Source organism: Lacerta agilis, chromosome 17 (assembly GCF_009819535.1).
Source record: "Lacerta agilis isolate rLacAgi1 chromosome 17, rLacAgi1.pri, whole genome shotgun sequence".
Lineage (NCBI taxonomy): Eukaryota > Metazoa > Chordata > Lepidosauria > Squamata > Lacertidae > Lacerta > Lacerta agilis.
The window spans coordinates 8,359,008-8,374,588 of NC_046328.1; the positions used below are offsets into that span (position 1 = coordinate 8,359,008).

The 15,581-nt window shown below is 45.1% G+C and overlaps 1 protein-coding gene across 1 annotated transcript in view; it reads left to right on the plus strand.

Moving 5' to 3' along the window:
- Positions 1–15,581, plus strand: part of EP400 (E1A binding protein p400) — a 79,388-nt gene that overhangs the window by 33,852 nt on the left and 29,955 nt on the right. The window contains 14 exon segments of the mRNA XM_033136096.1: positions 553–730; positions 868–1,004; positions 3,227–3,396; positions 4,129–4,303; positions 4,431–4,567; positions 5,481–5,667; positions 6,585–6,751; positions 7,515–7,681; positions 9,262–9,519; positions 11,024–11,188; positions 11,623–11,787; positions 12,608–12,705; positions 14,372–14,426; positions 14,429–14,669. Coding sequence (XP_032991987.1) covers positions 553–730; positions 868–1,004; positions 3,227–3,396; positions 4,129–4,303; positions 4,431–4,567; positions 5,481–5,667; positions 6,585–6,751; positions 7,515–7,681; positions 9,262–9,519; positions 11,024–11,188; positions 11,623–11,787; positions 12,608–12,705; positions 14,372–14,426; positions 14,429–14,669 — 2,300 coding nt within the window.

Consider the following 15,581-nt stretch of genomic DNA (forward strand, 5'->3'; position numbering starts at 1 on the left):
TTGCAGTGCAATTCTAAACTCATTGGCTCAGAAGTGAGAGCTGCTATGTTTAATGGCACTTCCCCCCCAAATAAGTATGCAGAGGATTGCAGTCTTAACTGCTCCTATCTGCTACCTTCTTCTTGCAACCCCCCCCCCCGAATCCATAGTTTTACAAGTGCAAAAGTGATCTCTACTTTGAGTTCTCAGCAATCTTACAAAATTGTTTCCTCCGTGGAAGCCTAAGAATTGATATGAAGGTGTCATTTTTGTTCAATTGACCATGTGAGTGCCCCTGGAATTCCTTTAACATTTGTATTATGAAAGGATTCTGCAATGGTGGGGGTAATGCTGCAAGATAGAAAGTGGCGGTGGGCTAAACAGAATTACCCCATATTTTAAAAAACAAATATCCACCGGCTTCTAAGACAAGTTCTTTGTGAACTGCTCTGAGATCTGAGGATGAAGGGTGGTATACTACTACTTATTCTGTTTGAGAAGCTGGTGGTTGTCCTGTGAAGGAATCTTGGACGTTTTGAATTGTGGGCCTGCCTGCATGTCATTTTGTTGCAGGTTAAATACAATACTCCTCCCCTCTTGTACGGCTCCCTTCGAGAGTATCAAAAGATCGGATTGGACTGGCTTGCCAAGCTGTACAAGAAGAATCTCAATGGCATTTTGGCAGATGAAGCCGGGCTTGGCAAAACGGTGCAAGTTATTGCTTTTTTTGCACATCTGGCATGTAATGAGGGTAAGTCTGCCCTCTGCTTTGTGGCTGCTATTTACTGAAATGGGAAATGGTCAAGAGCTGGCTTTCATGCCAGCGTTGGCTCCTCAGAAGTGAACAGGTCTCCTATATCCTGCTGCTTCTCCTCTTTCCTTTGCCAGGTGACTGGGGCCCTCATCTCATTGTTGTTCGGAGTTGTAATATACTGAAGTGGGAGCTTGAACTGAAGCGATGGTGCCCTGGGTTGAAAATCCTGCTCTACATTGGCAGCCAGCAAGAACTTCGAACAAAAAGACAGGTACAGCACTCTGTAGATTTTTTAAAAAAAATAATTAAGCATCTGACGGCTGGGCAAAATTCCACCTATATTTCTCATTCATTAAAGCTATGCCCATCTTACAGCTGAGATTGGCTTAGCAAGCAAGTAGCTTACAAAAATTTAAAATCCAAAATAAAATATGTGCAATATATTAGAAATAGTGTATGTACATGTCAGGGTCTTTTGGCTCCTAGCAGTTGGATGTCATACCCCAGGTTCCAGGCTTTTGCGTGTAAAGGAGGAGTGGGGGAGCATCAGACCTGGCAGACAAATGTGTCCCTTCAGGCCTCTAGCCTTTGGAAATCTCTGCAGGTCAGATCTCCTTCCCAGGGCTCAATCCTTAACTGGATCACTACGTAGTTTTTCTTAGCTGGAACGTCTCCTTGAACTCTGATAATGCCCCATTGCTTGTCTGGATAGAGAGGATACAGAGGGGTGTGTAAGTATGTGTAGAAATTAGCATGCTGTACAAAGGCAAAAATTCACATTTGTTGCCCACTTTTGCCTCTGGCCATGCCCACCACATGCATTTTGCCCCCAGAGGATTGCAAAGAAGGAAAAGTGGCCCCTAGGTTGAGACAGGTTCCCTACCCATGCACCAGAAGGATGAGGCAGATTGATCTGGGCTGGTGAATGGGAAATGGTTGTCAACTCACAGAGATAACCGCCTTCCATTGACCTGAAGGCCTCTTTTGACCCCTGTCGTGAGACACAGTCCACCTTCCACAATCTGTGGCTACGGATGGTGTGGCCGTGAAGCTCACTGGGTGACCTTGGGTCAGCACTGCCTCTCAGCCTAACCTACCTTGCAGGGTTGTTGGTGGGGATTAAATGAGGAGCAGGAGAACCATGAGGTCCTTGGTGGAAAAGGTGGGATATAAATGCAATAATCAAATAAATTGGCTGCATTTATATCCCCACCACCACCTTCCTTAGAGTTGCTCAGAGCAGCACTTAATTCAGTATTGGGGGATTTGGCTCCTTGCAGGAGAGCCCCTTTAGTAGTTTAGACCAAGAGGAAGGGTCAGTAGTTCAGTTTTAGAATATGTACATTGCACGCAGAATGCCTGGAGTTCAATCCACAGCATCTCCAAGGAGGGTTAGGAAGGTCTGAAAACCCTGGGAGCCCCTGTGTGTCAGTATAGACAAGATTGAGCTAGATGGACCCAGTATAAGCAGTTTGGTGTAAGGTAGCTTCCCATGTTCCTGTTTTATCTATGGAGCTGCACACCTCAACAGGGACTTTGATTTGTGTTTACAAGCTTATTTAACAACAAGTTATTTAGCCCTTGAGGTAGCCAGGACTCTTCTCTTCCTTGCTCTCAAGTCAGAATCTTGAGAAGGCAAGCAAGATGGGCATGGTTTCTAGTCCCAAATCTGGATGTTTTTTTTGCTTTCCTTACATTCGCGAGGGGCCTTAGCAGGAAAATGCAATATAAACATATGAAGATGCCTTTATTCTGTAAGACTTAACAGTTCATCACTGTGATTGGCAGTAGCTCTCTTCAAGAGCACCGGCAAAGGTCTTTCCTAGCCTTGCTGTCTGGTATCTTTTCAGCTAGGGAATCAGTTTGTAGTCAGTTTGCAAAACTTGGTTCTCTTATCCCCGGGCTCAATGGCCCCCTTTGCTGGGTAGATCCTGCTTATTTGTTGTTGCCTGGAGAACCTGCAGTTCATTGGGAAGGAGCTGCTGCAAGAATTCCCCATCCCTTTGCAGAGTCTAAACAGGGTAAGGGGCAGGGACCTGCCTGAGGGAAGAAAGTGTATTGTGTGCTGATGGGTATTTAAATGAACGTCCTCAAGAGTCAGCTTAGAACAGAGCAATAAAATGCAATAATAAAAACCAGTGAACATTGTCTATTGAATCCAAAGGGAGCAGTAAAAATAAAAATTTGAAAAATCGTTACTCTATCTAACGCTGTACTAAATGCTTAGTAGTTAAGCAAGTGTGTTTTAAAGTGCCAGCGAAGCAGTGATGTTTCTGGAAATAACAGGCCAGGGGAAACCCCCAAGTTGTCTCAAAGGGGGAACAGCCAAGAGACTGATATTCCCCACCCCCAAGCTCTTCAGCCATCTTGCCTGCTTGCTACCACACATATAACTGTATGAATGCCCTTATTTTGAATATTTGGGAAGTTCTGTCTTCTGCCTGTAATTTTTGACAAGTTTAGTCATCTCCTTCCCTCCCTCGTTTTTTGCAGGAGTGGATGGAACCCAACCGCTTCAATGTGTGCATCACATCCTACAAGCAGCTCTTCAAAGGCCACCAAGCCTTCACAAAGATGCGATGGAAGTACCTCATTGTAGATGAGATGCAGCAGATCAAAAACATGACGGAGAAACATTGGGAAGCACTTTTCAGTCTCCGCAGGTCTGACACATGTAGAAGTCTTGCACCTTGCACTTCATAGTACTTTATGTTGGTCTAGGACAGTGGTGGGTAGCCTGTGGTCCTGCAGATATTGTCAAACAACTACACATCCCATTATTCCTGACAGTTGGCCATGGTGGCTGTGTGATCCTTGTTTCGACCAGGAAGGAATCTGTAGGTTGAAAGGGGGTGAAATTGCTAAATGGGACATCCCAAGTACAGGTGAGCACAGCATTCAGTGGCAGATGAGCATAGGCTGAAGACTTGCTCCATCATACTGAGTTCTCAAAATAACATCTAAGGCCAGGGCCAGATTATATATTTGCCATGTGATTGTCTGTTCTGAAGCCAGCTGCAGGGAGATAGATCTGGACCACAGTATGCAGGTGTTGGCACCTTTGCAGTCAAGTAGCAGCTGGGCAGTGCAATTTTTGTCAAGAAAATGGGAGTAGTTGTTGTGTTAGAATCATGCCCCACCCCCCACCCCAGTTCAGTTCTAATTGGGGAACCCAATTGCAGTTGCTATTTCTAAGGGAAACCTGAGCCAGGCATAGATAATCACATGACAACTTCATTGTTAATTCCTGGTCTTAACAGGGGCCTAAATGTGTTTCCTTTTTACCTGTGTGGGTTCCCCCCTCTCTTGATTTTATTTACAAGTTCTAGTAAATTGCTAGATGGACACCAGTGGGATAACTGTCCCTTCATAGCATTTTGAACTGTCCTTCACAGTCAGCACCGCTTGCTCCTAATTGATACACCTCTGCACAACACATTGATGGAATTGTGGACCATGGTGCACTTCCTGATTCCAGGAATCTCCAAACCTTACCTGGATTTCCCAGTAAAAGCAGCCAATGAGGAGAATCAGGATTACTGCCACAAACTTGTCATCAGGTTACACCGAGTGAGTGACCTGACTTTTGTTTGAGCGCATGCATGGCTCTCCCAGCTTCGCTTTAGGAATATGGTTCAATTTAATGAAGACAATATTTATTTTAACTTTGGTTTCTCTATTTTCACCACCCCCGCAGATGATCCAGCCGTTTATTTTGCGAAGATCGAAAAGAGATGTTGAAAAGCAGTTAACCAAAAAATATGAGCACGTTCTCAAGTGTCGGCTTTCAAACAGACAAAAACTTATGTACGAAGATGTCATTCTGCAGCCAGGGTATGAGATACGCAACTTGATGAACATGGCGGTTATGCAGTTCACAATGCAGGAATTTCAGATTGCTTTTAACGTGCTAAACCACCCTTTAGCCACCTTCAAATAATAGGATGTAGTTCAGTTGTAGGCACCTGCACAAAAAGCACCTTGTTGCTGTTTTATTCCTCCTCCTGTGCAAGCTGCAAAATGAACCAGAAGCCTTAACTTCATGTTGCATTCAAACTAGGAAGTGTGGTTGAGGACTTCTAAATGAGCCAGATTCAGAACCATGGTTTATAAATTGGCTTCTGAATCTTGCTCATTTGGGAAGCCTTTAACGAAACCTAGGTGGTTTGCATGTAACAGGAAAGTATGGTTGACTAGTGGGTTCCTGGTTTGCTTAGCTTCTTGCGTGAATGGAGGAACAGACTGGCTGCAAAGAGCACACATAATTCATGTGCAGGCATATTAAGTCAGAATATATTGTAGCAATGGTTGGGTGGGGGGGTAGGAGTCCTACCTACAATTTGAACGTAGCTTTTAGAACTAGAATTGAATTGTGTGAGTGTGGGTCAACACATGCTCAGAATGAGGTAGAATAGGCTGCATCTCTTCAGTCATCAGGTGTGGAGACTTGCAGTATGGAATGTATCCCTGTGTTAAAAATGCTTTCACTACAGATCTAGGAAGAGTGCCCACTGTTGCAGAATTGCTTAAGCTAAGCTGCTGTGGATCTGATTAGTGTTTTGATGGGAGGCTGCCTTGTGTCTCATGTAAGCTTCTTTGAGCTTTCCAAAGAAAAGTGGGATACAAGTACTGTGTAATAATTTAACCTTTGAGAATTTGCACCACAGCACTGGTTCAAGCGATGAAGGATGTTTCACGGGCTTTCTTAACATTTGATTCAAGTTGACATGCTTCTTTCCTTTGGCAGGACCCAAGACGCTCTAAAAAGTGGGCATTTTGTCAGCGTTCTTCACGTTCTGATGCAGCTGCAGAAGATCTGCAACCACCCTGATCTGATAAACCCGCGGCTCTCCAGTTCCTCCTATGTCTCAGAGACAATGCAGTATAGAACTGCTTCGCTGGTCTTAAAAGCACTTGAACGTGACCTTTGGAAGGTGAGTCAAACTGTGGACAGGGATGGGGAAGCTGTGGTTCTGCAGATGTTCTTGGACTCCTATCAGCCCCTGCCAGCATGGGACAAGGACAATGGGAGTTGTAGTTCAGCAACATCTGGAGCAGGGTGGTCCAACTTTTCATACCAAGTGGACTGCAAGAGTACTTTGACATGGAACCTGAGGGCCCCATACTGCCTTGTGTGCGCAGGGCCGGGGGGGGGGGGGAGAACAGCAAGGCCAAACTTTGACAAGCTTGTAACTCTATTTTAGAAGAAGAAGAAGAGATTCATCTGGCATGACTTGTTTTTGTGAAACCCATGCTGGATCTTAGTAATCTCAGCATCCTTTTTTAAGTGCTCACAGACCGACCATTTATCTGTTTTATGACCATTCCTGGGCATTGTAGAGGGTGATGTTTACAAGCCTGCTTCTATCTACACAGAACAGCATGGCATCTTCATCAGATAGTTAGTAGCACAATGTTGGGAACTGGCCTGATCTGTAGATTCAGTGGCAGCCACTCAGAGATCAGGATCCAGCACTCTCCCTGTGAAGATTCACTGTTGCTTTTAGTACAGAAATTGAAAACAATTTCAATTCAGGCTGTCATTATTGCATATCACTTTCTAATAATTTTAATTGGGCCCCGCATTGACTGTTTGAATTTTTGAATGTGTGGAATTGTAATGGTTCTTCATATAATGTGGTACACTGCCTTGGCAAGTTAGTCTGGAAGGGTGCCCCCCCCCCCCAAAAATACTTCAAGTAACTAACTTGGTGGGTTTTTACCATTTAAATTATTATTTCATTGTTGTTTCTTGGGTTTGTTTTCTTTTGTGAACAGAAGAGTAGGTTAAAAACGATAACGATAGGATGAGTGGTGCTAATGCTTTAAATTTCTATTTGTCTACCTGTAGGATACGGACCTGAGTCTCTTTGATTTGATTGGGATTGAGAATAAAATGACTCTGTATGAGTCACAAGTGCTGCCGAAGCAAAAAGTGACCAGAAAGCTCATTGAGGAAATATACACCTCTCCTCTACCTCCCCCAAGGCCTAATCCAGTGAAGCTGAAGCCAAGCAGGTATGCAGCTTTTAAAACAAGCCTTGAAAACCCATTTAATTTGAGCAGCTATTCAGTTGAGGCATTGAGCTGGACATTCAATCGTTTAATGGCTTATGTCACTGCTGGTTTGAAATTATTTCTGAAGGGAGGGACCCCCCCCGTGTGTGTGCCCCCAAAATGTACTCCAGAGTGCTGGGGGGGGGGGGAGAAGTCTTGTGGAGCAGATGCAGAGGGCAAGGTACAGATGGGAGGAGAAGAAAGGGAAGCTAACATTGGGAATAATCCAATTTGTTTATATGGGTTTTACTGAGTGTTCTGCTGGACTGAAATGTTTTTAGACTGCTGTTTCTAATGGTTTATTTTTACTGGAGTGAGGCTTTGGGTTTGTTTGTTTTTAATGTTTTATTTATGTTTGCAAGCTGCCTTCAGAAGTGCTTTGCCCTAAAAGGCAGTATGGAAAAATGTTCTAATAACTGGGACTCAATTGCACAAATTTTTCATTGAGGGGGGTAAAGATGTGTCTTTTCCATTCTTTAAAGTTTATATGTTTCTCGCGCACTGCCTTGAGTTCCCTGTGACTGAAAGGTGATTTGTAAAAGCTACTTTTAAAACATTCTATTTACTGTGATGATTACCACGGCCCCATGTTGCACTTTTAAGCTATGCAAGTGCTTCTGTTCTGTTGTCCAAAACTGTAATTCAGAACGAGGTTTTGCTCAGTTTTGTTAGTGTTGTGCTTGTGGGGAGGAGGTAATAATGAAGTAACACCCAAAATTTTCAGGTTGTTCCAACCCGTTCAATATGGGCAGAAGCCTGAAGGCAGAATTGCGGCTTTCCCCAGTGCTCAAGTGCAACAACGCTCAGTGACCACGGCTACGGTGGCTCAACAGGGACAAGTGCGTGGAAGGTCGCCTGTAGCTACAGTGTCTGCAAATCAAGGTACGAAAGGTATTGCCACTCTAGTTTTCTTCTGGGCCTCAGATTGTCACATACCAGTCTCATAAGCTGAAATTGTCCTCCGACCTGACTACAAGTATGGCCATTTCTTTCAACTAAACTGCCAGGTTAAAGCTGTGCACTGAGTGGAACAGGGTGAAATTTAACGCAGTTGTGATGGTGTAAGTGCTTCCTCTCCAACACTGTTCATTGCTCTTACCTGTGTTTACCATGCCATCGGAAAGCTGCCCAAAATAGGTTGATGGGGAATTTTTGTGTGTGAAATGCGAGGTATTTTTGTGACTTAGGTTTGCTGCCTTCCAACCTAAGCAGGGTCCCGTTTTAGCGGTTTGAAATGGGCCCTTAGTTGCATGCAGTTGTGGTCCTCAAAATGTGAGGTGAGCCTCCCTGAGAAGAGATTTAAGCTATGTCCTGACCACACCACATTTTTGTGGGTGCTGACCTTTCCTGCCACCTGAAAAATGATGCACCGTAGGCTTTTGCCTGCACAACAGTTCGTTTTGAGATCCAGCGGGGACCATGACTTTTCACGAGCTTCTCTCTGAAAGCTTTTGAACCAGTTAATGAGATGAACATACTACTATGGTAACAGTTCTTTGGGGACTATGCCAATATTAAGATATGGCTAGTGAACTGTGTGTGTTTTTTTAATGCTTTCCCATGGCAAGGGCTCCTTGTCACATTGAGAAAAAGGATTATAGCCTAAGTCTGTTTGTTGATGTGCTAGTTTTCTATGTGCAAGGAAGCCTTGAGGTGGGAAGAACATTAAGGCCCCTGAATACCATTCGCTGGGAAGAGAGTTGTTGTGCTCAGGTTGTTCTTGTGGGTTTCCCATAGGCACCTGGGTGGCTACCACGAGAACAAGATGTTGGACTAGATGGGCATTTGGCCTAATCCAGCAGGGCTCTTTTTAGGATGCTAACCTTAAGTATGCCGTTTTCACCTTCACTGCCCTGGGAAGGATGATACCATATGCAGTGTTTTTTTTTTTGGGGGGGGGGAGATTTCTAATGCAGGATATTCAAGCCTGCACTCTTTTTGCTTGCAATGTCCTGGAAGGCTTGCACCATATTCCTCCACTCACCCAGTGTTTCCATCAGCTCGGAGAATGAGCATTGTAAGGTTTTATCAGCCTTAGTTATACTGGCAGGGGGGCAGGGGCATAATTCCGATTTGTTCATCAGGATCTTTGATTTCTGTATTGGATTTTGTCCGAGCAGCTCATCTTTGGCACAGCTTGAGAACCCCACGTCCTACAATACTAACGGCTGTGGAAACAAACTAATGGCCGGTTGATGATTTTGTGACCACCTAAAGTTGCGTGTGTGTGTGTATATATAATGAGCAGGCAAGCCTAATTGATAACACGTGGAGTTTTTCATGACTTCTGTGACACAGTTGGTATTTACGTTGTTGGTTGTTGTTACAGCCTGTGAAAACAAAGGATTTTGCAGCACTTCTGTACTTAAAGCTGTTTTTTTTTTTAAATTAAAAAAAATTCTCCGATGCTATAACCCTTAAAAAGCAGACTGAATCTAACAGCTTGCACAACCCAACCTTATTGATTGCAGCCTCCGCAGCCGTCTCCTCCGCAGCTCCACAGTTTCAGACAACTCAGTCTTCCATCAGTGCTCCTCCAAGACAGCAGCCAGCAGTGACCTTCACAGCAGCAACTAGCCCAGCCAATCCTGCGAAACTGCGGGGTCAGACCACTGTGCAGGCCTTACAGCTAGGCCAGGCCCAGCCACAGGCCCCCCCGCACACCATCCAACAGAGTGTGCTGCCTCAGAGGCTGGTATTGACCTCTCAGGCTCAGGCACGGTTGCCTAGTAAGTGCCCCACCTCCCCACCCCACCCCACCCCACCTCCCCTTTACAGGTTTCTCCCACTTTTTTATTTTCATCTTGTTTTCAAAGCTTCCCTGAGGTTAAGTTATTAGGCACCCTAAAAAAAATGTGTACAGAATGATTTTGTTGTGGTGGCTTGTTTTGTGGTTTTTTTTAAACACAACTCCTCTTCCCCCCCCTCACTCTGAGTAGCCTTGCTCACAGTTTTCCATTGCTTATATGACCAAGGGAGAAAGGTCCCAAATTTGGATAAGGAAAAAAAATAATAGAAGGAAAAAATTTGCTGTGGACATAACATTAGCGGTGTCAACTTAATCTCTTCATTTCTGCATGTTTCCTTCGCTGGCCAGACTTCTTTTGGACCCGGAAACAACTTCTACTCCCCCCTGCCTTTTTTCTTTCCTGCAAAGCTCTCCTCTTCCTAATTTGACTCTCTTTCCTTTTTTTCTTTTTGAAAACACTAACTTCATCCTGCTAAGAAGGCCTCTCGACTTCCTTGGAGGCGAAAACTGCAGCTGTTAGGTGGAATGGGGAGGGGAACGGTTCAGACTGTATGTGCACTGCCTACAAGCATGTCTAGAGATTATTGAGCACTGATATACTAATGTTTTCATCCCTGGGGGAATAAACTGCCTTTGCAAAAGTTCAAAGATCCAGGGTGACTCGGATCCAGAAATTCAGGTGAAAATTTTATTTGAAGCTTTCTCAGTGCACTGAGATTTTAAAAACCTGTTGCGAATATTTTTCCAGTTGACCTAAATTATTTTATGATTGGTGTCATCATTACTTTAAATCTGTTCTGAGACACCCTAATCACCTGTTAAAAACCCCCAACAACAACCATACATTAACAATGCAGTTTTTAAAAATTAAGTAGATCATGTAACTGATGTGAAACAAACTTAGCACATTTTGAAAATGCATTATAAAATGCTTTCAGTGGACGTTCTACCACAGGCACGATGATTTATTATTCTTGATTTGTTACCTTCCTGTTTGTTTCTTTCTATCTATCAAAAAGGCTTACAGGCAGGGAGTACAGAAAACAAAATTGCTTCAGTCAAGTCACTAAACACTGACAGTCCTGCTGAAATTCTTGGCGTCCCTTGAATGCGTTTTGCTTTTGAAAAGGCAGTGGAGTCCCGCTTAATGACTTTCTACTCTCTGGTTTACAAAGTGTCACATGAGTTTTTTCAGGTTGCTGTTGTTTCCTGCAAAAATGGAAGGGTAACTTCTACACACCACAACCCCCCTGCGTTGTTCTACATTAAAACAAAACAAAAGAAACATATTTGTCCACCCTCTGTATGCAAGCAGTACCTGTGGAACTTTTATATGACACTTTCCCCCCTCTGCACTATGTATAATTCTGCATGGGAGCAGCTTCAGCATCAGTTTTACTAACTGTAGTGAGGACAAAGACTGTTTGGAAGGCAGCAGCCCCTCCCCTTAATGTGTGGTTCTGTTCCCCCCCCCCTTCCTCCAGGTGGCGAAGTTGTAAAGATAGCCCAGTTGGCATCCATTGCAGGAGCACAGGGCAGAATTGCTCAACCAGAGACTCCTGTGACGCTGCAGTTTCAGGGGAATAAATTTACTTTATCCCACAGTCAGCTTCGCCAGCTCACTGCAGGACAACCTCTGCAGCTGCAAGGTACTGTACAAACCTAATTTCAAAACAGCGCATCTCTCTCTCGCCCTTTCCAAATGCACTCTCTCTCATGCACACAATATATCCACGTTGGATATGATGGCTTGCATCATCTCTGTCTCATTTGCTATGCTGTCTGGGAATGTTGGGAATTGGAGCCCAAGAACTTCTGAAAAAGCCACAGCTTACCCGTCCATGGGCTAAGAAAAGGAGTTGGATTTTTTTTTTTCCTGCGGGGAGGAGGAGAGAGTCATGTGGCATTGTCACTTTTATTCCTGCATTTTAAGGATAACTCAACAGACGTGGAAGGTTTAGGCTTGCCTGCTTTTGCGATGCATGGTGCAAAACGAAAACCGGTGGCGGCTTTTTCCTTGTTAATTTTTGGATCTTTAAAAGTCAGTTTGTGACCTCTTGCGTTAAAATTTCTACCAATGCAGGCAGCGTTCTACAAATCGTGTCGGCTCCTGGGCAGCAGTACTTGCGGCCTCAGGGCCCGGTAGTCATGCAGACAGTGTCTCCGGCTGGGACTGTTCAAAACGCTCTGAATGCTTTGGGAAACCAGCATCCAGCTGGCTTGCCAGCTCCGGCAGTAGCACAGCAAGGTAGGGGCTCTTTCCTGCATGTCCACCTCTGGGACATTTTAAGAAGCAGATTTTTAAAACCATACGGGGATTTTCTGGCCACTCTGCCTTCCTATGTTCCCTCCCAACTCCCCATCCCATAAGTAAATAGGGGAAATGATTTCAATTGGATGAAGCAGATGCGATTATTTCCCCATCCCTAGCCTTGCACCTGCAGCCTGCAGGGCTCTCAACTGGAGCTCTTCCTCTGTGGCCAGCTTTTTTACATCCCTTACTAGTACTCCCACACCCCAAATTCAGGAAACAGTTGAGCCTCCCTGCACCCTTGCCCCTTGCTCCCTCCTGCAAGCTGAATACCACCTCTCCCAGGTAATCATTTGCCCCCACCACGGAAGCTGTGTTTGGACACCGCCATAAACTATAGTTTATTCGCAACAGGAGTGGTCCCCCAAGGGCTAGTGCAAATAAAATAAAATTGCATGCTAAAAATGCAGTGGGCTGGCAGAGGAGAAGAAAGAGTATTCTGCAACTCCTACAGCAGCTCATTTGGTTTTGTACACCAGATGCGCTGCAGGAGCGGACTTTTTCTTCTCCTCAACACAGCATCTAAACCAAGTAGGCTAGCTAATAGTGGAGGGGGCACAGAATCCTCTGTCCTCTCGTCTGCCAACTTGCATGGTCTGCAATTCCTTGTCCCCTGTGGCGACCAGGCAAGTGGTTAATTGCAAGGCTGGCCTTGGGATTGCCTTGGGCTGGGCGGGGCATGTTACCGCTTGTAGTATTTTGAAGTCCTTTGTAAAGAGTGTATTTGGGATGTATAAACACATGGTTTATCTTTAAGTGTGTGTTCTAGGTAGAACAATGGGTGGTACTAATTTAGCTTCGGGGGACTCGGCGTCATCTTTAAAACCTGGCCTTATTCACGGAGGACACTCACAGGTACTCTTGCTGATTTTTACTGTGTGCATTCAGTTGTCAGATGAAATAGCTTCCCTTTCAATTCCTTCAAGGACTGAAAAGTGAAAATACAGGTGAAACTCAAAAAATTAGAATATCGTGGAAAAGTCCATTTATGTAAGCAATTGTTTTCATTAGCTACTGGAGTTTAATATATGAGATAGACTCATGACATGCAAAGCGAGATATGTCAAGCCTTTTTTTGTTATACTTGTGATGATTATGGCGTACAACTGATGAAAAGCCCAAAGTTGAAATTGTTAATTTGGGGTTCTCGTCAGCTGTACGCCATAATCATCACAATTATAACAAATAAAGGCTTGACATATCTCGCTTTGCATGTCATGAGTCTATCTCATATACTAGTTTCACCTTTTAAGTTGAATTACTGAAAGAAATGAACCTTTCCACGATACTCTGATTTTTCGAGTTGCACCTGTAAACGAAGTTGCAATATTTAGCGCTTTGATTTTTCCACTTTATTTTTGCTTGTCAACAAAGTTGTATGTTGTAGCTTCTACTCCCCAAGTGGGTGTGTGTGGATACAGATACAGATGCACTCCTGCAGGTGAATTACCGTATTTTTCTGTGTATAAGACTAGGTTCCACCCCCCACCCCCCAAATAATGTCCAAAATTAGGGGGCGTCTTATACACAGGTAGTGTCTCCCCCCATTTTCTTAAATCTTGAGTCCCAAAAAATAGGGGGCGTCTTATACATGGGGGCATCTTATAGATGGAAAAATATGGTACTTTTGATATAAGTTAGGGCTTGTAAAGAAGTGAACCCCACCTTTAATTATGTAGAAGCAAATTTTGGCACATTGGAGAGGTTATGAACATATTATAAATATGGAGAAGTAAAAAAAATGCTGGGCTCACTTTCAAAAATTAAATGGTGAAATTTAATTTTTGAAAGAGGGACAATGAAAGGTATTCACAGAAAGGGAAGCTATGTATTAAACAAACAAAAAATACAGGAAAATATATTCTGTGTGATTTGGAAGCTGTATAATGTTCAGTATGCTACAAAATAGATGACTGTAACAAGCTGCCTTTTATACTGTTAGACCATCTGGCTCAGTATTGTCTACTACTCTGACTGGCAGCAGTTTTCTGGGGTCTCTGGAAGTGTTCTTGGCCCTTCCCTTTTTCCTGAGACCTTTTTTTAATGGAAGGTGCTGGGAAACTGAATCTGGGAGCTTCAGTATGCTACGCACATGCACTACTACTGAACTATGCCCCCACCTGCTAAATTTATGCTTAAGACTAAAATGTAGACTATAACCTTAAAGAAATTAATTTAATAGAAGTAGAGCAGAATGGAGGGATTTAATTGATTATTCTGGAACAGAATCTGCAGAGCGCTCCAGTCGTGATGCTAGCATATAGCTGTATGAATCAGAACTATTTTGTTGGCTGTTGTGCTAAAAAAAGTGGGGGGAGGAAGGAAGAAAAAAAGATCCCTTTGCCTTGGGGTACATATGCAGTTGCATTTTTATGCATCTTTACTTGGAATTAAGACCCATTGATTTTAGGATTGTAGTCAAGTAACAGACTTTGAACTCTTTATAGTTCTGATTTTAAAGCATTCTGTCCATGGGTATACACTCTTTCTCGTGATTTTTCCCAAACAAATTATTGCAAAGGAGTCGTTTGAGGAAAAAAACAGGATTCTAAAGGAGCGCCTCGACCGGATCTTTCTTGCAATGAGCGTCGCTGTTCCAGAGCACCAGTGTATGGCCAGGACCTCGTCAGAATTTGTTCTCTAGTGGGGGACAGAAAGATGACCCCTCAATTTTCCACTGGAGGCAGGAAATGGAGCTGGGCTGGTTTTGCAAACCTGTCTCCTCTCGTCGAATCCCTCTTGGGGCCCCGTGATCCACTGCAGGGGCTGACACGGACATTGGAGCAGCAGCAGGACTCTCTGAGGGATGCTGTTAACAGGTGATCACTGGAATGTTTCCCTTGCTCTTGATCCCAAGGCTGCAGTTGGAGCAGAAGCCTGCCTTCAGCCACCTCTCACGTTCCTCTTCCCCAGCCATGCCACCTCTTTGAAAGAGCCTGGAATGATAATCTAGGCTCTTTAAGGCAGTGTTTTTCAACCACTGTTCCGCGGCACACTAGTGTGCCGCGAGATGTTGCCTGGTGTGCCGTGGGAAAAAATCACGTTGGCGCGCGAGCGGGCGGTCCGGTCCGGTCAGGTCATATGGCGCCTCAGCTGGGCCAAGGCGCGCCAGAGGAGGCTGCTGCTGCTGCTGCTGCTGAAGCGGAGAGGGCCGGTCGGGGCTGCTGGCAGGCGCCTGCTGACGAGGCGTACGCTGCGCCGCGAGCGCGAAGGAGGAGCACGGCGAGCTCCGAGAGCGCAGCCGCCACCAAATGCTGTGCTTGTTGATCGCCGCGATGAAAGGTGAGCCGCACGGCGGCGCCTGATCCGCTTGGGCTGCGGCGCTGCTTTCCCTCCGGCTCGACGGGACCCCACGAGGAAAGCGGCGCTCTCGGAAGCCCCAAGGCGCCTTCCGAGCGCGATCGTGCTCTTTGCAGCGCTGGGGGTCGGTGCCTGCGGGTGGGGGCGCAAATTCCTGCCTTTTCCTGCCTGCCATTTATGGGTGGCTGTGTGGGGGTACATGAGGGGGGCGATCCCGGGTGCCAAGGACGGGCGCCGTGGGAGAGGCCAACTCTGTGTCGGCGAATGCCGAAGGGCCTCTTTTGCATTACGGAAAGTAACTGCTCGGAATCGACCCTCCCAAGTTGACAACCATCGTCACATGAAACACCCCTTGGCTCGTGGTGCAAGCCTGTTGGCAGAAACGTCTGAAGGGGCCTCTCGCCCGCTGGAGCTGACCCTCTGGGCAGGTG